Consider the following 22128-nt stretch of genomic DNA (forward strand, 5'->3'; position numbering starts at 1 on the left):
TTCCTCCTCTCATATATATGGAGTTCCCCCCCCCTTTTTTTTGATAAACCTTCCACTCCTTCTCCTCTCATCCCCACAGGAACTTGCTGCTTGTTAAAAAAATACCTTGTGAATTGTATGCACCAAGCTCTGCTACGTGCTTTATCCTGACTGTATCCCTCTCCTTTTGATCTCCTTCTCATACTTACCCCCCTTTGTTGAGATCTTTTCGTCAGACGTCCATTTATCAGAAGCATGCATCTTTAAAGGATAAACTCCTTTCCTGTGGTCTACTTTACCATTTTGTCGGGGCCTAAGGTTATATCGGGTTTGTTCTAGTATTCTGTCTTCACTCTGATCCCTATAGACCCCATTTTCCGTTTTTGTCAGCATTTGCTTGTTTGCTATGCTTTCCCCCATGCATTGCTTAAACTGTTTGAACCTGGAGAACTGCCGATCTGAGCCTGGCATTTCCCTCTCCCCTTGACAATCAGTACCCTTTTTTCTTCTTGAGGGGGAATTCACATCGTGGTTTCCTCCTTGACGAGGACTGTTATCCCCTCTTGTAGTCCTTCTCCTTCTACATACACTCTCCATTGAATCTCCTAGGCATACCAACCTTTTTGACCTAGTCTTATAAAGTTTTAATCTGTCAGAGTGTACTACCCAAGATTTCCCTTGTTCTTTTTCCTTTCTTATTTTAAATGTCACTGGGGACAATTTTTCTTGAATTTCATATGGTCCGGCCGCGCTCCTTCCAACCTTCCCCCCTTTCTATTAACGGAATTCTGTTCTAACAAGACCAGATTGCCGGGATTCAGATCCTTGTATCTCCTCAATTTGTTGGCATAATTTCTTGCCTTTTGTGAGCAAGCTTCACTGGATTCGTACACCATCTCATACGCAATTCTATTATCGGTGATCAGGCTATTGAGATAATCATCGATGTCTGGAAATCCTGAATTCACATGGGAATTTCTGAAATCAGCTGGGAATGTTGGCTCAAAACCATAGAGGATAACTGCGGGGGCTTCTCTGATGGCAGTATGTAGGGCGGTTCTGCATGCAAATAACGTGTGAGGTAGAAAGGTATCCCAATTCGAGATCTGGAGATCAGATATCTTTGACAAGGTAAGCTTTAAAGTCCTGTTCAATCTTTCCACCATTCCATTGCCTTGAGAATGATAAGGAGTTGTGAACAATTTCTTTACTCTTAACAACTTACACAATTGTAACATAACTTCAGCTGTGAAGTTGGAGCTTTTGTCAGAGAGAAGTGTCTGGGGTGTCCCATATCTAGAAATAATCAGCTTGAAAAATTTATAAGCTATTGTTTGGGCAGATTGATTCTTAATTGCTACAGCCTCTGGATATCGTGAGAACATGTCTATCACCACTAAAATGTACCTATTTCCCTTCTTGGTGATAGGTAGTGGGGCCCACGATATCCATGGCTACATCCTGAAAAGGACGCACGGGGTTAGGGAAAGACTGGAGAGGAGCCTTACCTACAATGCTGGACTTCTGTTGACACAAATGACAAGAAGTCACATACGATTCTACATCTCCCTTCATCCCCTTCCATATATAGCGATCACGAACTCTGTTCCACGTTCTATGTGGAACTTGGTGACCTGCCAGATCAGAGTCATGAAAGGTGAATAGTACCCATGGGATCATTTTTTCTGGAACCACGATTTTGTCCTTCCATCTCCCTGTGACGCTTTGCTTAGACAATAAGAGACCATTCGGATCAATGTATAGTGTGTGATTGAAGGAATCTTTAATATGGGACTTCTCTCCTCTCAAAACTTTCTCATAAATCTTCCTCCCATACTGGATCCCTCCTTTGCTCTTCGATTATGCGAGACTTATCCCATACTTGTTGTTCTGAAGAATTGATTCCCTTTTTGCCTCTCCCCTTTTCTCTGTATATAGGGAAAATCACCTCTTTACTAGAACTGACATCACTATCATGTACGACATTCAGAGATCTGGATAGATAGTCAGCGACCACGTTCGCTGAGCCAGGGATGTATTTTATTTCCAAGTCAAATTCTTGCATCTCCAGAGCCCACCTAATGATTCTCTGATTTTTGTCCTTCATTGAGGATATAAATGACAATGGTTTTTGATCAGAGCGCAAGATGAGATGTTGTCCTAATAACATATACCTGAACTTTCTTAATGCATAAACAATAGCAAGGGCTTCCTTTCTATTACTGAGTAATTTATCTCGGAAGATGAAAGTTTCCTACTGATAAAGGCGATCGGTCTAAACCCCTTTTCCTCTTTCTGCTCTACAACGGAGGCGATTGTATCGTTGGAAGCATCAGCGGAGAGATAAAAATCCCTACCCAGTTTGGGATAGGTCAGGACAGGCGACTTAGTTAGAGCCAGATTTAAGCGTTGATGTGCAATCTGCTGTTCGTTTCCCCACTCGAATCTTCTTCCTTCTTTGTGAGTCTAACTATAAGTTCCATCAGTTTGGAGCATTCGGGAATGAACTTCCTGTAGAAGTTGATCATTCCCAAATATCTCCTAACCTGCCTTACACTTGAGGGAGTTCTTGCCTGTAATATGGCAGTCACATTTTCCTCTGTGGGTGTTATACCGTGTTCATTTACCACGTGACCTAAATATGCTACCTCCTTGAGAAAAAATTGGCATTTAGAACATTAGGGATAACTGAGCTCTGTTAAGTCTTTCCATGACCTCTATTAATAGTCTCTTATGCTCCTCAATGCAAGATGAGTAAACCAGAAGATCATCCTGGAAACAGATAACCCCTTCTCCCAACATATCAGATAGCACAGAATTCATCAGGCTCAAAACTCATGGCTGAGTTCCTGGCTCCCTGAGGTAGTCGACACAGCTGATACTGCTGCCATCTTGTGGTGAAGGCAAAGTATTTTCTGTCCTCCTCCCTCAAAGGAATTTGGAAATAGCCAGAGTTCAGATCTAGTTTGGAGAAGTACTTAGCTCCCTTCAGGCCAATCAACAAGTCCTCAATCTTGCACAAATCTATGGGAAAATCTATGGGTATAGTGACCTTATTGATTTCTCTCAGGTCCAGTACAAACCTTAACCAACCATTAGGCTTTTCTACTAAAATAAATGGGCTATTCCATCTAGAATTTGACTTTTCAATAATTCCAGCTTTCTCGTATTCTAAGAGTAATTTCTTGAGTGTGTCCATGTGCTTTAGTGGGGTCTGATATTGTCTCACATATATGGGCACATCAGAATTGATTTTAACAGCATGTTGAACCAGGTTAGTACAAGAAAGCGAGCTGATCTCCTCTTTGAACGCTTTCAGATACTGCTCCGAACTTAAGTTCTTAATGCTATCTTGGATCAGTTTATTCCTCCACATGCTAGACTCCCTTTCCCAATCCTTCAATTCGACCTTCAAGGCTTTGCTCTTCCCTACATGATCTTGCATTCTGCACTGTGGCTTATACTCTTTTCCACATAGGGACAGTGTTCCATTTGCAAAATCACACATAAAGTTATAATTTTCTAAAAAGTCAATACCCAGTATGACTTGGTTGCTAGTGTCTGCAACCTTGTGTAAGACTAGCATCTCATGAGTGACAGTGATAGGGAAGCAAGGTATGGAAATCCTGGCCTTCATTTTCAAGACTGAGGAAAGCTCAACTTTCGCAATTCCCATGATCTTAATGGGTTGACTTAGTTTAGTAAAACTATTAGAGGTTACATCCTGAAATGCCTCAACCAAATTTTCTGGGATTACCGATATGTGATTCCCAGTATCAAACAAGAGTTTGCAGGGTATACCCTCAATCAAACCTTCTACCAAAGGCAGGGGCAATTTCCCTTTCACCTCTGCTAAAGACACAGTTTGCATTCTTATTTCTTCTCCCTTCACTGAATCATCTCTCTCTCAATTGAACTACCGACAATCGCAACTATACTTCTCTCATTCTTAGTTGACCCACAATTCCCCAAGCTCTTTAACTCACCTTTTAACTCCTTTCGTAGTTGTTCCCTCAGAGAAGAGGCTTGCTCCATTTCATCCAAAATTCTCTCTTTTTCTGGCCAGGCTAAAACACGAGTCTAGGTCCTGGGCTCCTTTCTTAAATATCACTTCTCTTAATCGATCACATAATCCGATTCTGAACTGTTGAAAGGTTAACTACTTCATGTGGGCCTCTTCCTCTGGGAACGAGAACCTCATGGATTGTGATACAGACATAATTCTGTTCCGAAAATTAGACACACACTCTCTCCCTCCTCTTGTATGCAATTATACAGCTCCTTCAATACCTGGGAACTCCCTTTTTTTCTTAGCAAATTCTGAGACCAATATGTGTTTGAATTGTTGATAATCCAAGTTCCCTTAGCAAAGGAGAGTGATCTATGAACTCTTTGGCCTTTCCCACCAGTTTGCTTCGGAGCAAGACTAGCAACTGAAAATCAGTCCATCCTCCGACACTTCTAAGCTCTTCTGTATACCTAAAAAAATTTAGGACGTCATCAGTCTCCTCATCCGAAGATTATGGGAACACCTGCTGTGGGTTAATGTAGCGAAAAAATTCGTTGTTATCCATGCCTAAATTACTGGAGGGTTCAGTCATACTTGCATCCAATTTACACTAATTAACTCTCTAAATTCTCAACAAAACTTAACTAAACTTCTACCTCTCAGTTGTCTGATCTGCAACCAAAACCAACTTGTGAATAGCTTGTAATTAAGATTTAATTAGCTAAACTACATCCTGTCGTCTGCGCCATTTATGTTGTGTCCCAATTTATGATTATCATTCTATCTAGTGAAATTCTGCATATCTATATTCAACTTTTATCTATGCACGAGATATCACCCAAAAATACAAATATTTAAGTTATTTCTCCCCCTTAGTGTCCCTAATATTTATATTATACTGCGCCTTTTGGGACATTTAGTTTGAGATATTAAATACAAAAACAAGGAGCAATTACTAAAATATGTCTGAATGTGTAACAATATTGCAGTTGTGACACTTTATCTCGTTTTTTTTTTTACACGTTAATTTCCCGCGTGATTAGGTTCGTACGTTTTCAAGTGGTGCATTGGGCAGCAATTTCAGACAACTGGTTTATCAATGAACAAAGGTTTATTAAACTCATTAGTATGGTACAATTCAATTTCTAATATAATTCAATTCAATACTAAGAAACATTTACAAATTAACATTAGCTTATCACAAGTAATTTGGCTATGATCCTATATGGGTATTACGATCATGCCACCATAACAAATTCAACACAAAAATCATATGTATAATCCCAGATCTAATTAACACCTTAGTTAACCCTATATTAGTCTGAATATACTATATGCTGTAGCACCTGGACATATGTGATCAACTCACTCTATTTAACTATTTAAAACTATGTAGATTAAATTATCCTTTCACTGTGTTAACACATAACTTTGACATTTAAAACACGCATAAATCTCAGGACACATAATTACTTATATAATATTAACATTAACAAGCATACTTTCATTATAATCAGTCATGTACTAAAGTCCTAAGATAATTTTCCTTAGTCTCTTCAACAGTTCAGTAATAGGATAATGATTACAATTACAGATGATTTTCAGTTAACACGTGATTTTTACAGTACCTTTTTTCTCTTGAGTTTTCGATATTGGCCTCTACCCTTTTTCCGATTGAACTATCCTGGTATGATCTCTCCTATAATCGGTCACTCCTAAGTTCTTTTTGCATTGAACTGTGCTTACGCGAGCTTAACTTTTCGTAATTAAGGACACACTTTGAATCATCTATACAATGGCTGTGAAACTCGCCACGTGGATACCGACTTCTTTACAGATTTCCCTTTCTTGTAGTTGTCACTGGATGATGAAACACTTAGACAATACCTTCTTTCTTTCTTTGCTAAATGGCATTCCTCGTTTCTTATCATAGGAAATACGGAATCAAAATCCCGCTCACTTTTGTTTCCTTGTTGTGACGATGGAGATAACTCCAATCCCGCCACTCAGGAAAACCATGTGAAACCTATACGAAGGACCTCGTGAAGAAACTCTCCGGGAAAAGGCCCTGTGGGGAGTGTTTCTAACCCTTTTATACCTTGACTCCTAACAGCACCTTCTTTAATTTCTTTTCTCTGCCCCTTACTTGATTCGACTTCACCGACCATTTAGGGTGGCGTTTTTCTGCCAAACATCCTTTGGTCGGCGAGCCCATGACGATGTCTCAATTCGGTAATTGACCCTGAACGATAGTCATTGTTTTTCTTTTGCTAGCCTCTAAATTAATCCTCCTTCCAAATTTTTAAGAATTTACTTAATATTTTAATCTCTATCCTCTTACATACAATTTCTTATTACTAATCTTTTCTGTTTTACTTAGCTAATTATTTTATATCACAACTGTAATTCTTTTATTATTTAGTTCTTCAAACACTTTTTTTTGTTATATATTTTACTTGGATGCAAGAATATTTTTCTTTCTAAATAATTCATCTATTAGCTTTTATACAGGGGTTTTATTTTATTTTCTCTTCGTGTTACACCATGATAGCTGGGAATTCTACATTCTTAAGGTATCAGGGTGTAACACTGTCATTACAGTATTCTTTACATCCCTCAACGGGTGGGTGGGGGGTACAGATTCTAAATCAGTGTTATTTTTTCCAATCTCCAGTATTGTTAGATCTTATATTTGGTCTTCTGAAGCGTTATTTACTACCTACATCTTAGTCTTCCAGGATTTTTAATGCTATCTCTGAATATCAAACATCTGTTTCACTAATCTTTCCTCTCTTTCTGTTTACGTGATCATACCAGATTAGATTAGCTCTTCTCACATATTATTGAATACTAATAATGTCAATTTCCTTTTTTAATATGGAGTTTTTCATGCAGTTCTACTGTTGATGCAATTTGTACACTCCACTAAACTTTCTCAGAACATTCATCTGTAATCTTTAAACTTTGACCAACTGTTTTATTTTTATTCTAACCTAGCTCTCAGATTCATAAGTCAAAACTGATTCAAACATTGTCGATATTCTACTAGTGATTTTAGTGTTTAGTGATAAAAGCAACTTCATCATCATCAATTTCCTAATATGCCCCAAGGTGTGTTCAGGTGACAGCACTACATAATTAAGTTTACATTATTATTAATCTCCTATCAACAATTTTCCTCCAAATTAGTCTATTACTTATAAGAACTCCAGTATTGTCATATCTAACATTTCGTTCTTCTAAGGCAGTTCTGACTGAATCAATCCACCTAGGTTTTGGTCTTCCTCTGGGTCTCTTTCCTGCCAATTTGACATCAAACTGATTTTCCTAACCTTTCCTTACCCATTCTATTTAGGTGGCTATACCATCTTAGATTAGCTTTGCTTATCTAAGATGGTATCGCGAGACTACAACAACATGGTGTAACAAAAGGACTAGCTTAACAAAATTGTAGCAACAACACAAAGACTAAAGTCCTAATTAAGCACCCTCTATCTAAAAAATAAAAATAATATATATATATATATTGTAGCAATAACACAAAGACTGAAGTCCTAAAAATAAAAAAAGAGAAAGAAAGAAAGCAGGCACTAGTTATGTCTTAAGATGACTGCCTCCGAAATCTTAGGCAAATTTATACAGCCATATTTGTTGAGATTCAGAGTATGTTTCAGGGCTTCTGTTACTTCTAATAACAATCTCTCTGACTTGCACAAAAACACAGTTTGTCACAGTACTGCAGAGAAGCTTTTACAAGTCAGAGAGAGAGATTGTTCTTAGAAGTAACAGAAGCCCTGAAACATACTCCGAATCTCAATATGGCTGTATAAATTTGCCTAAGATTTGGGAGACAGTCATCTTAAGACATAACTAGTACCTTCTTTCTCTCTCTCTCTCTCTCTCTTTTTTTTTAGATAGATGGCACCTAATTAGGACTTTAGTCTTTGTGTTGTTGCTGCAATTTTGTTAAACTAGTCTTTTTACACCATGCTGTTGTAGTCTCGCGTACTGACAAACTATGTTTTTGTGCTCTGAAGAAATATCAGCAATTAGTCGATAAATAATTATTTACTTATAATTCTGTGTTCTGATATATACCATCAAAATTAAACAACATGAACGACGAACACAAAAGCTTTTCTACATGTTTGCTTACACATTCTTGAATACTAATAGTGTCAACTTCATTTCTAATATCGTCATTTTTAATATGATTCTTCCATTGATGCTATCTGTTCACTTCCCTAATTTTTCTCAGAATCCTCATATTTGTGGTCTCTAGTCTTTGATCAAGTACTTTATTTCTAACCTAACTTTCAGATGCATTACTTAAAACTGGTTTGAACACTGTTTTGTATACTGCTAGTTTGGTATTTTGGATAATTTCTCTCTTATTCCATATAAATATATTTAATTGGCTACTCACCATATCAGCTTTGCTTATTCTGTTGTCTATTTCCAGATTTAACTGCCATCTTCACTAAAAACTGTCCAAATAGCTGAAATATTTTACTTGTTCTATAGGATCTCCCATAATGTAGCTGAAGTTTTCTATGATCCTGCCTATTTTCATAGTTTTGGTCTTTTTATTGCTGGCTTTCATGACAAATTTGTTGCATCTGTTATTCAATTTAGTTAGTGAATTCTGGAGACTTGTACTAGGTGTGTTAAGGAACATCACCTGCATAAAGCAAAGAGCCAAGTCGGACATCTCCAATTCTAATATCAGACCTAATGCTACTTATTTTCATAATGTGATCCATATAAATGATGAATAAGAGTGGAGATAATATGCATCCTTGACTTATCCCTGATTTTACATCAAACCATCTTCCTGTATTTCCTTCAATTCTAACTGCTGACTGACAGCTTAAATATAGACTATGTACTGCTCTTCAGAACCAGTCCAAGTGTATCTGATGCTCCTAGACAAAGAAAATTTAGGTGCCCCTATACATTGTCGCTATATATTTTTTCCCTGAACTACGTAGCAAAATCTGGGCCCCCGAAGCTTAGCACCCCTAGGCGATTGCCTAGGTTTGCCTAATGATAAAACTGGCCCTGCTACTCTGCATAATGTTCCATTCACTACTACAATTGAAGTGTTTTGAAAAGCTTTTAACTGGGCACCTTGTATACTTTTTTCCAGATCTACAAACCTTAAATACAGTTCCTTGTCATTTTCCCACAGTTTCTCAACTATTTGTCTTAAAGTAAAAATCTGGTCTTGGCAACCTCTATTTGGCCTGATCCCTGCTTATTCTTCTCCAAGTTTCTCTTCCACAATCTTCTCAACCTCTTTCAAGTATGCTTGCATAAATCTTATCTGGAATACTCAATAGAGAAATTCCTCTGTAATTCTCACATTCGGCTTTATTCCTTTTTTTATAGATGGGTACTATGAGAGCTCTAATCCAATCATTGGGAATTTTATCTTCTGTCTAGGCCCTCTGAATTATGCATTGTAGCCAGTCAATGCAAAACTTTTAAACCTCAATAAAGCATTTCTGTTCAAATATTATCTACTATAGTTGCCCCTTCCACACCTCAAGTTTTTGAGAATCTTTTCTATCTCAAGTATTGATATGTACTCTTCTTGAAAATTTTCTTCTATGATTCTGTCACTGCTTGGTTCATTTAACAGTCTTTCAAAGTACTTACTTGAGACATCTAGGACATCCTTATCTTCAGTTTTCATGTCACCTGTATCATCTTTGATTCCTTTTACAGTACTCTTTCCTCCATTTCTAAGCTTCTTCAATAACCTCCAGAACATTTTGCCACCTTCCTGATATTTATCTTCCATATTCTTACCAAAGTTGTCTTGTGACTTTTGTTTAGCTACTTTTACACATACTTTGCTCACTTACATTTTTCTCTGTATTCTTTTACGCCATCTGCTGACTGCTTTACTAGGAACATTTGGTATGCTTTTTTTTTTTTCTTTTCCAGGACTGCTGCTTTAACTTCTTGTGTCTGCCATGGTATTCTTATTTTTCTATCCTTGCATTCAACTTCACCACATACCTCCCTAGCTAAATCAGTCAGTGTCTTCTTCAGAGTTTGCCACCAAGACTCCAAGGTTTGGTTCTTGTTTTCAAAATGCTGTAATTTTTTTTTAATAATGCTTGTATAGGTTGAGTCTACAATTTAATTGTAAAAGCTGCTCAACTTTAATTCTTTTTAAAACTTTCTTATATACATTACAAACATCTTTCAAACATAAAAGCAACTTAAAAACCAATAATAAAGGCATCCAGAACAGTGGCAGCTTGTCTATAAGGGCTGCAGCGGACTGCATTGACAGCTGCAGCTTTGTGTATTCTAGCGAGTAGTACTGGCTAGTATACTCAACACTGGAGGTGCATTCAGTGCAGCCCTTATGGATGAGCCACCACTGATCCAGAATATCCTTATGTTCAGTTTTTATTTTATCATGTCTGATTCCTTTCCCAATACTCTTTTCTCCATTTCTAAGCTTTTCTTAATATCCTTCATAACTGCTTTGACATAATATAGCTTTATTTATTTCTCTATATTCTCTCAGATCACATGCTTACTTACTGAAACATTTGACACACTTGTTTTTCCAGACTACCTGTTTAGCTTCTTGAATTCACCATTAACTTCAGATTTTTCTATTCCTTGAAAGTTACTTCATGTCTCCATATCCAGATCAGCCAACATTCTTTTCAAATTTTGCCATTAGAATTCTAAGATTTGGATCTTATTAATAAACTTTCATTTTATCTCCATTAAGATTTGTATATTTGAATCTAGTTTACCTCTAAATGCAGCTTGATTTTGATTCATTTTAAGACTTAAGTTGTAAAAAAATTGTATAAGTTTGTATACAATTTGTATAAAAATTGTATGTATACAAAATATGTGCAAAACTGGATGATGAACATTTCCTATTTCATATCCCTTGTATTTCCCCACATTATTCTGTTCAAAACTGGATGGTGATTGATCACTTCCTATTTCAAGTCCTGTACATATCCTTGTATCCTGAACCAATCTGAAGAAATCAATATCAGCAATAACATCATTAATATGAAGAATTTTACTTATGTGTTCTCTTCATTAAGCTAATCCTCACTTCTCTTCATGTAAATTCAAATGGAAATGGAAGTGTAATTATGCTATGTTTGCATGTATAGCCTATTTCCTAAGGATGTAAAGAAACTTTACACGTTCTGATGTCTTTCTTCACCTTACCTTTAGCTGAAAAGTTGAAAGCCAGTTAACTGTCTCATATGAAAGAAGTAGAATCCCCCCCCCCCTCTCCCCTAGAAACCTTTGCCTTCCTGAAAAACAAGCAAACTGACCAGAAAACGCACTGTTAATTTTCTTGCTTTAGTAATGGTTTCTGTAATTGAAATAATTCTATCCATACCTGTTGCTCATTCTTTGATTTTGATCCCCTTCAAATATAATGTTAACCTAGATGAAGCATAATATCATAATGATTTATTTCCAGTATTTTACGACAGCAGAGTCTATAGTTAGAATATAGTTAGTCTGTAGTTCACTATGAATTTTTTTCTTATTTTGGGAGGAAGGTGAATTCATTATGAGGTGATTTACAAGCAGTAGAATAAATTAAGTAGAATAGTAAAGTATTAAAAAAAAGTGTCATTAGATATATGCTAGTTCTTGAACGGAGGATTTGAGACCATTTGGGGGAATATTGTAAACTCCTCAGGATTTCCTTGTTCTGTGTGTGACAGAAGAGTAAAGAAAGCATCATATGTGAAGTTTATATCTTATGATCTAAATCTTTCTTGAAAGGAAACTGTGAAATATTACACTTGTATTTGAGAGTCTTTTTAATATATCAGCCCCACATGAGAGGTCCTATGACATAATGCCATATGACACATGGTTAGAAAGAAAAAAGGAATTTGTTGATGTGTTTCCCGCAATGATTCTGCCGACTCTATGGAGGGTATAATATTAATAATAATCAATTCACGATTGTTTAATAATGAAAGATGTTTTTGGTTTTCATATGTTGCATTTTGTTATTTCTTCCCATAGTTCCATTAACAAAATCTACACAAGCTATTTGATAGAGTAGAAGGGGATGAAGATATTTTTTCAGCATTAATAGTCTGAGGAAAAATGCATTAGGTCTGCTTTGCCTTTTGCCATTATTGCTCGATAATGATATGAATGCAAAATGTTATGAACCTACAGATGCTTCAGCTGTCCTACTTTTTTCTTCATGCTAGTGATCAGTTGTCATTATTCATTTTTGCTAGTCACATTTTGCATTCTGTGGTGGGGCTTTTCATTTAATCATTGTTAAATAATGAAAGAGAAATGTTCTTTTCTCTGGACTTAATAGAGAGAGTATGATCTAATTTGGTGGATAGGAGGAAAATAGGTGATATGATAGAGATGTTTAAGTTAGTGAGGGAATTTTATCAGGATTAATCCTGAGGGGAATTATAAAAATTGTGGAAAGAGAGTGGGGAAGAACTAAAGGCCATCACTGAAGATATGTAAGAGCATGCTGAAGAAGGGTGTGAGGAGAAAATTTTTTACATGGAGAATTGTGAGTGAACGGAACACATTACCAGAATATGTTGTTGAGGTAGGGAACGTTAAGGATTTTAAAATTCATTATAATAAATATGTTGTCAGTTGAATGAACTTCCCGCAATGAGTCTTGACTCCATGGAGGGTATAATAAATTAATGATTGTTTAATGATGAAATATGTTTTTGGTTTTCATATGATGCATTTTGTTATTCCTTCCTATAGTTCCATTAACAAAAACTAGACAAGCTATTTTATGGCTACATTGGTGACAAACCACCATGAAGCATCTTATAAATATCTTATGATTTAAATCTTTTGTGAAAGGAAACTGTGAAATATTACACTTGGATTGAGAATCTTTTTAATATATCAGCCCCACACATGAGAGGTCCTGTGACATAATGCCATGTGTGGATGGACAGGTGGTTAGAAAGAAGAAAGGAATTTGTTGATGTGTTTCTTGAAAAACTGAGACATAATCATTGGGGAAAATATTTTAGGGAAACTGTTCCAAAGAGCAGAGGTGTAGGGTAGGGAATGAATGATGAGAAGTTGGTGCCATAAGTTTGGAGTTGAATTGTATATGAATGTTGACCAGCAGCTGCCTGTGTTCATACATGATTAAAGAAAAGTGGAGGGATGGTACTAGCCAGTTAAATGGAGCAGCACCTGTACCTATAGAAAAGAATGCAACAATAGTGCATCTATGGGAAAGAAATTGGAGGGTTTCATTGATGGAGGGGGAGGTTCATCAATTTAATAAATTGCTCGCTCCTGAATGCAGCCTAGCATTCTGAGGGAGTTCCCAGGTTCATCATCCCAAATGTGGGAATAGCATTCTTCTAGCAGGTGGATTTGAGCTTTATAAAGTGTCAGAAGTTTATCAGGAGAGAAATATTTGAAATGAAAAAAAGAATACCATGCTTTTAGGAAGCTGAAGAGGCTATGGACCCAATGTGCTTGTGCCAAGGTAGGTTAGAACTGAAAGTTAACCTAACCCAAGAAGAGAAATCTGATCCTGGTTGGCAAGCAGAATATTGTCAAAAGTGAAGGAGAGTAAAGCATGCTCTTTCTTCCTGAAAATGAGGTAAGATTGTGCTTTGGTAGCATTAAAATTCACCAAGTTATCCTAACCCCACTTGAGAATGGCAATGAGATCAGCTTTAAAGGCATTAGTTAAAGATCTTGAAGCATGAATTACCTCAATACAACAGGGTTTTTAAAATGAAAAAGAGAAATGGAGAGTGCTGTTACCAGCAAAGCTATGAATAGGATTGGATGAATAGCTATGAATAGGATCTCTCTTTCTCTTTCTCCTAGTTCCTTTAAAGTAAGGTATGCTGATCCTTTTAACATCAGATTGCAGTTGGGAATAGGGTGATAATTGTGAAATATTTTCTGTATCAAGGTCTCATTCTATCCATTAAGTAATAGACACTAGGCATAGAGTTCATTGGAACTGTACCAAGATGCTACACTACAGTAAGTCCAAATTTGATTGTCTATTTTTTGAATCATGTGAAGCCCTACACCACTGCTCTAATCTTAATCAAACAGACTGTATGCCTATCTCAAAGTTTTGGGAAGTGATTGCTGTTAATTGTTTACAATTTTTTAAAAATTAATTAATTATACATTATTCCCACTTATTTGAATTCCAGTAATGTTTCCTTCTACTTGTACAGCTATAGCCAAGACACGTGATATTATACACATTCTGTATGACTCATTCTTGTATTCAAAATTTAAATGTTGGTACCATTTCTTCTGCCTTCTCTTTGAGAGAAGCTCATGACATATTGAACAAAATATATAGGAATAATAAATTATTTTAGTTTTCTCTTACATGTACGAAGCTGTTATTTAAAAATTATGTTATGTCTAACGTGTGTGACTCTATTAAACTTCTAGTAAAATACCTTAATATCCATCTCTGATCAACTTTTAATGCAGCACTCCCTTATATGTTGTTTATTTGGAGCTTTTGGCTTTAATTTCTTCTTATTCCATACACATTTATTAGGTTAGTTCTAATGTATAAGCTTCTTATGGTATGTTTCCTTGTTTAATTTCTCATCTTCACAAGTAGTTTAATGTTTATTTGTTCTTATAGGGTCTGTAGGGATTTTTCCCTAAACATTTTTTTTAGTAATTGTTCTCCTAATGGTAAAGCACAATACATCTGTTCACATTTTTTGTTATTTGACGTAACAACTTTCATTCGAGAAGAATAAAAACAACCTCAGTAACAATGATAAAACTCAAGTGATCTTGAATTTTCAAAATCAAACTACTGTTCTTCAAGTTCGCAATCTTCTCAATATACAAAACTTTGCCAGGTGGACCAAACTTTATATTTTGACTGAGTTCTTTTAATTGTAAATCATATATCTGTTTTACATAGTAATTATAATTAACTGTACCTAACTTTATTATTATTTAAAACAGTGAAACAAATTTAGTTATTTAATATTTTAAACAGCTGCACATGGAACCCATGTAGCTAGTATTGCAGCTGCTTATTTCCCAGATGAACCTGAGAAGAATGGTGTTGCACCTGGAGCACAGATAATTAGTATATCTATTGGAGACATTCGCTTAGGATCTATGGAAACTGGAGCAGCTTTAATGAGAGCCGTGAGTTGTTAAGTAGCTTTATGTATTTGTTTTGTTTATTTTTTACAGCACTCTATTTGTTACAGAATAATAAAATAATAAGCAGCACTGTGATGGTATAATACCTCATTATGGGATGGCAGAAGCAATACCAGCTAGCCTGCTATATGACAATATAGTTGTATTGTATTTAATTTTGGAAACTAGCAGATTGTATTTTATATACTTCAGTATATATATTCTTGTTAACCTTCCTGGCTGTAATTTATTGGTTGCATATTTCACAATTATCACCTATTCCCAACTGCAATCTGATGTTAAAAGGATCAGCATGCCTTACTTTAAAGGAACAAAGAGAGAGATCCTATTCATAGCTATTCATCCAATCCTATTCATAAGATTGTTGAAAAGTTGATTTTAAACATGTTAACTTTTTAGATGGAAAAGAAATGTAATTAAATATGGTGGGGTCTAGGAGTTACACTTGATCAAGAAACTAATTTTGCACCGTTATAAAATTACTGTGATTGTAACTTTTTAATGGTTCAAATGAAAACTGCAGAATATTATCATTGCACTATGATGTAGTTTTTAGGGAAAATGTTCAGAGAGGTTTTTATATATGAATGTGCAATTTCATATATACTGATTTGATTATGAATTTGATTTACCTGTAACTGATATAAACTGTATAGACTTTTTGATGCAGGCTAAATTGGTCAGTAAGTGATATTATTGATAATTTTTGGAAAGAAGTTTGTTTTGTGATATCCATAGGTTTCTTTGGATTTTATAGTCTGGAATTTACAGATCCAGCAACTTAATGTGTTTATAGTCATTAATGTTTACAAATATTATAGCTAGTGTTTCCACAGATATTGACTTATGTTTGGTTTGCTTCTTAGTGTAATTTTCTTCTTGAACGTGTTAAAACTGGCTGATAAAATGGCAATAATGAGGTGGCGAAATGCAAACCCTCCAAGTTTTGCATTATTTCTTTATCAGTATATACAACTTGCTCCACCTGGCAAAGTTTTATATGTTGAGTTGATTGCTAACTTGAACAGTAGTTTGATTTTGTAAATTCAAAGTCTCTTGGGTTTTTGTCATTGTTATTGTGCTTGTTTCTATTCTTCTTGAATGAAAGTAATTAAGTCAAATAACAAACAAAAATTGGAGCCCCTTACATTATTAAATTTAACCCAATCTAATTAAATTTTTGTTTCTTTCTTGTTTCTTGTACTTCATATATTCCTTTTATGTCAATTCAAGAAAGGTTATATTCATGTATAGCACATTAAGTATGTGGGCTATACTCTAAAGATCAAACACAGAACTTTTTAAGCCAGTTCAGGCCACTACTGTGTATGGCAATGTGTTTACACACCAGCTGATGAAAATCATATGCCACTTAAAGATATTTGCAAACATATCTGCCACAATGAAATTCAAACCAACAACCTTGTATGTTGGAGAACTGAGATAACTGTTCATTATATCAGTGATATATTTGTTTTCTAATTTGAAATCAAAGAGCATCGCAGTGATATTTTTTAATTTTAGGGTTCAGCATTTGCAAAACTTCACAAATTCTAAATCAATAGGGACTTCCAATTTTGCATTATTTCTGCAACAGCATAGCTGGTACACATCCTTGATGTATTTTGAACCTTATTTTTTAGGAATGCTTCACATATTGATTAAAGAGGCTTCCAAAGTACTGATCTGATTTTCTCCAAGTTCGTCAATAAAATAATTATATTTATGTTATTCACTTTGTATTGATGCATCATATTCTTTCAAAACAGAAATGTTCTCTGTCATATATGACAACTTGTCATACTCGGGGCCATTGCCAAATTAGATCGTGCCGTGAGGCGAACAATTAAATATCGCCCCTGATGGATTATAAGACAAAAATATAAGAAAATCTCCAATTGCTTTTTTGTTTTTATTACAAGAGAAACATTAATGCAAAACTATTACATAATAATAATAATTAAATATTTCCTCTATGGGATATTGCACAATAAAACTGTTTTCAAGCTCTTCTAAATCTAAATATAAGCTATGTCCGCCTCTATTGATATAGTTGTTAGACCAACCAATCTTTCTTGGCTCACTGCTGTTCGCAAATAATTTTTAATCGGTTTAAGTGTGCAAAAATTTCTTTTCGCACCTGCTATGCCAATAGGAATTGTTAACAATATCCTTAGGGGTGATGGTTACATTGGGATAAATTTCTACAAGATTTTGGTTGTATATTTCATCTCATCTCGTCTTCCTTTTTACCCTTTTTTACCTTGTGGTGTCAAGGGTTTGTTGAGTTCTCAAGGCCAGTTTGCCTGCTTTGCAGGATGAAAAACCCCAGGATAAACTGGGGAAAAAACCCTACTGTCCACACACAAGACCGGTAACTTGGCTATGGCTGAGGAAATCCTTCAACTCCTCATGTCAACGATGGAGAATCGAACCTAGGACATTCCTTCCCCACGCATATGGTTGCGAAGCGCACAGCCACCAGGCTAGCCGTGCAGCCACCTTCTTGATATTTATGTTCTTACCAAAGTCTTCCCATGATTTCAGTTTATCTAGTTTTACAGTGTTTAGCTTTCTTATATTTGTCTCTGTATTCTCTAAGAGCACAAGCTGACTTATTTGCCAGGAACTTTTGCTATGTTTTCTTCTTTTCCTTCACTGCCTCTTTAACATCCTGTGTCCACCATGGGGTTCTGATTTTTCTATCCTTGCAGACAATTTCTCTTGTATTATTTTTGAGAGAATTTTTAATTCTTCAAATAAATCTACTGCATCTACATCAGATGTTGTAAAATATCTTGTTGCCGTAATAAGTGGTGCTGTGAGGCAGGCTGCCTCTATGCTACACCCTTTCGACGGTACTGGTCATACAACATGCCTCAATAAATAAAATAAAAAAATTGCTACTCCAGTCATCTAGCTTCTGTCATAAGTTTTCCATTTGTTCAGTTATATGGTTCAATTAACATTGAACATTAGAAATTGTGGATGATTTATCCCTTGACACAAAATGAGACAGCAATTTCTCTGTGACTTCATAAGATTCATGAAACTTTGTGGATTTCTTAAAACATGCTGTTCATTTCTACAGGAATGATCAAACAGTGCTACCTTTTCTGTTTGCTTCCATGCCTCTTGCATGATTTCAACTCAACACGTTAACTACCCAACTAGCCTTGACGTGTATATATGTTACAGTTGCAGTGGATATGAAGTGTCCATTAAAATTTAAATTCTGTTGAGATAACGTGGATAGGAAGTTTAAGAAGACTAGGATATTTCAATTGTGTCAACATTTCTATAGATAAATCAGTAAACTCGAACTTTCTGAATTGTATTAAGCATCTGTCTTTTAACTTCTTATAGCGAGGCAAGTTATTTTTAGTAAGAAAAAATAATAGTCAATTTATTTATTTATTCTTATGGCAGAAAGAATACAAAGCAGCTGTAGGTCAGTGTCCAGTCCAGAAAGCCAATTCAGGACTTCATTCATCACCTTGTGGATGTCCTGGAAGTTGCCACGAAATTGACGTCTTGGACAGTTGTTCATAATATGAGTGATCTTCTGGGCTATGAGAGAACAATCACAACGAGGGTGGTCTGACAGTTTCCATTTGTGTAGTAGGTAGCTACATCTGCCCTGGTTAGTTCTGATCTTGTTGACAGATCACCAAATCTTCCTAGGAGGAGGAAAACCAGGCCACAGAGCACAGGGATCTTCAACTAGGAAGCCATTTGTTGGGAGATGGTTGGATCAGTGTTCTCTCCACATGTCAGATGTTGATAGTAAGGCAGCTGAAGAGAGTTTGTCCATAGATCAGAAAAGGTTTCTTGATTTTAGGTGAAGACTAGGTGGATTTTTGAGAATCTGGTGCAGGGGCAGGAGCGGGTTGCTCATTACTTTATTAAATTCTTTAATCAAGGCTTGTCTTCTCCATATATTTGCTGGAATAATGTTAGATAGGACAGGCAGCCAGGGAAGAGGGGTGCTTCTTGGTGTCCCACTAATTCTGCTCATGGTAGAGATTAGCTGGGTGTGTATGATGTTAATATACTCACTTTTTTCCCAGGCAAGGTCACGGTATTCTGCCCCACAACTCCAGGTTGTTCCATCAAGTCTTGAAATGATATCATTTCTTGTTTTAAGTTTGTTGGACAGATTGGTGATGTGCCTTTTATAGGCTAGGCTTCTGTCCAGCTCACTCCAAGGTATTTTGGGTGAGGCTCGTGTTTAACCATCTTGCCGCAGAAAGAGAGTCCGTTGATTTTGATGCAAATAATTTTCCAGTATTCAGTTGGGAAAAAATTATTAAAAGTATTAAACATATTAAAACTAATAAAACTGCAAAGTCAGATTCTGAGTTATCAAAAAAATCTCAGAAGAGTTGCATAAATAATGGATTTAGGGACATATGCAGCCAGTGGTGATATGTTGAACTGTTCCTTTATATCATTTATATATGAAAATGATTACAGACTCAAATTTCCATCCATATTGATACAAAATTAATAATGGAAAACTCACATACAAAGATTATTTAATAGTATAATTTTCGCCTGTGTGTCACAGGCATCTTCAATACATTTTAAGCTCAAATTAAACAATAACTGACAATTCCGAAAAGCACCACCTAAGTAGCTGGTGTAAGATAACTAAAAAGGTCTATAAATTTCCTAACAAAAAAAAAAAAAAATGTATACAATAAAAAGTTAGGAAAGATTAGCTGATTTATAAAGTACTATCTCCCATAATGGATTTAATTTTGTATCGATATGTCTACTCACGGTATACCTCTTTTAAAATTCATCCATATTATGTTTTAATATGATATGTGACCAGGTTTCTTTCTAGTCAAGTTTAAATTCTATACCCTCTGTCCCAAAAGAAACCGAACTTTTGATAGAAAATAAAACACAGGGCAATTATAATTATTCAAATCATTTATTTCAACCAATATACTCTCCCTCAGCTTTGATACAGCGTTTGGCATGGTCAATTAATTCGGTAAATTAGTTTTTTATATCAGTTTTTGGAATACTGTTGAGTGTCGTGGTTACTGCCGCCTGAGCGTTTTCATTGGTGTCATATCGCTTTCCTTTCATCGGCAAATGAAGTCAGAAGAAGAGAAAGAAGTCACAGGATGATAAATCAGGTGAATATGGCAAGTGATCCAACACACAAACTTGGTTTTTGCTCAAAAACTGTCTCACAATGTTCAAACGATGAGATGTTTCATTATTGTGCAAAAGTGACTAGCTGCCTTCATCATGATGTTCATGCCGTACATGACGAATTCTCGCTATCAATCGCTTCAAAACTTTGAGATAAAACTCACTATTGACCGTTTGGCCAGGCAGAACAAATTCTTTGTGGATAATGTCCTTAGAATCATAGAAACAAATCAGCATAGTCTTTACTTTTGACTTCTCCAAGCAACTTTTTTCCAGATGCCCCTCTTCTGGTGATCTCCACTCAGCATCCTGGCGCTTTGTTATGGACTCATACTTAAAATGTGTTTCGTCACCAGTCCAGTAACAATTGTTCTTTACGAGCAGTTTTAATGAGGTCCTTGCAGTGTTCAATTCGATACTTTTTTTGGTCATCGGTCAACTTGTGGGGAACAAATCGCAAATTCAATTTACGAAGGCCCAAATTCTTGGTCAAAATGCTGTGCACAGTTGATTTTGGAATCCCCAATTCATCTTCAATCAGTCTCATGGACAATTTCAGGTTTTTGATGAAATTACACACTTTCTGGATGTTAACTTAGCTCAGTCCAGCTTTTGGACGGCCCGGCCTTTCGTCGTCCTCAAGTGTCTCACGACCACTTTGAAATCGCTTAAACCACTCGTAAACTTCAGTACGGGATAAGCATTGATCACCGTATGCTTTTTGAAGCATTTGATGCATTTCGGTAAAACTTTTACCAAGTTTAACACAAAAGTCAATCGCAGCTCTCTGTTTGAAACTCATTTTACAACCGTTCGTCAAAACACACTGTCACTCTTGGCACTATAACTCAGCTTCTAATGAAACAAATGTCATAAACAGCTGACACAACACTAATGAAGATTGCTGCTTTCAACAACAAAAAAGATACAACAGGTGGCTCCACTAGTTTCTTCTATTTTTGGAAAGTTCGGTTTTTTTTGGACATGGTGTAAACTGTGATTAAAAGCCTGAATCAGATTCATAATTAATGAATTGGATATGTTATGTCTTTCCTCTTCTGTATTGTCTGCACCCTGTTTGCTAATGTAAGGGCAAAACAGGATGCATATTTTTAATATCAACCCTATTCTCAAGAGACTGATAGTGTCATGCGAGTGACTAAAAGGAAAGAAACCTGTTGATGGGATTCTTGAAGGTTGTAATTCTTGGAGAAAGCTTTGTGAAGACTATTCCAAAGAGCACAAGGTGGATGGAATGAAAGAGAGAGAGAGAGATGAAAATTTGAGCTGGTAAATTCGAAGCTTAACAGTGTTGAATATTGACCAGCTGCTGCTTGTATTTTAACAGGCTTAGAGAAAAGAGACGAAGTGATGTAGCTGATTTGTTAGTATTTACGCATTAAAAACAGAAGAAAACACATGGGGCAGAAACAGAATGCCTCTAGACAAAAATATTTGTTAATGCTATTAATTTATAAATGAGTTTGATTGTATAAGGATCTGCAATAAAAATGAGATCCATAAGCAGATAACAGGCACAGCCCCACAGCTGTGCCTTTAATCTACTTATGGATTTTTTATTTATTTATTTAGAGTTTCTTGAGGATACTTTCATGTATACAACAAGGGTACACACACTGTCTCTGCTCTTAATTTATCATCTGTATGGATTGCATTACGAAAGAAGGTGTCATTAAAGTATTAAAGTACACACCTGGGTTTTTGCTTTACTGATGAAGTCTAGACCTGTGTGAGTATAGTTT

General features: G+C 35.8%; 1 protein-coding gene across 3 annotated transcripts in view; it reads left to right on the forward strand.

The window, feature by feature from the left end:
* TppII (Tripeptidyl-peptidase II) overlaps positions 1 to 22128 on the forward strand; it is a 583232-nt gene that overhangs the window by 174594 nt on the left and 386510 nt on the right. For all 3 annotated transcript variants that reach the window (XM_090408276.1, XM_090408286.1, XM_090408295.1), the window contains one exon: positions 15021 to 15175. In XM_090408276.1, coding sequence (XP_090264402.1) covers positions 15021 to 15175 — 155 coding nt within the window. The remainder of the gene's footprint in view (positions 1 to 15020; positions 15176 to 22128) is intronic.

This window comes from Typopeltis vanoorti, chromosome 2 (genome assembly GCF_054136105.1).
Source record: "Typopeltis vanoorti isolate ZY-2024b chromosome 2, IOZ_Tvanoo_1.0, whole genome shotgun sequence".
Taxonomy (NCBI): Eukaryota; Metazoa; Arthropoda; class Arachnida; order Uropygi; family Thelyphonidae; genus Typopeltis; species Typopeltis vanoorti.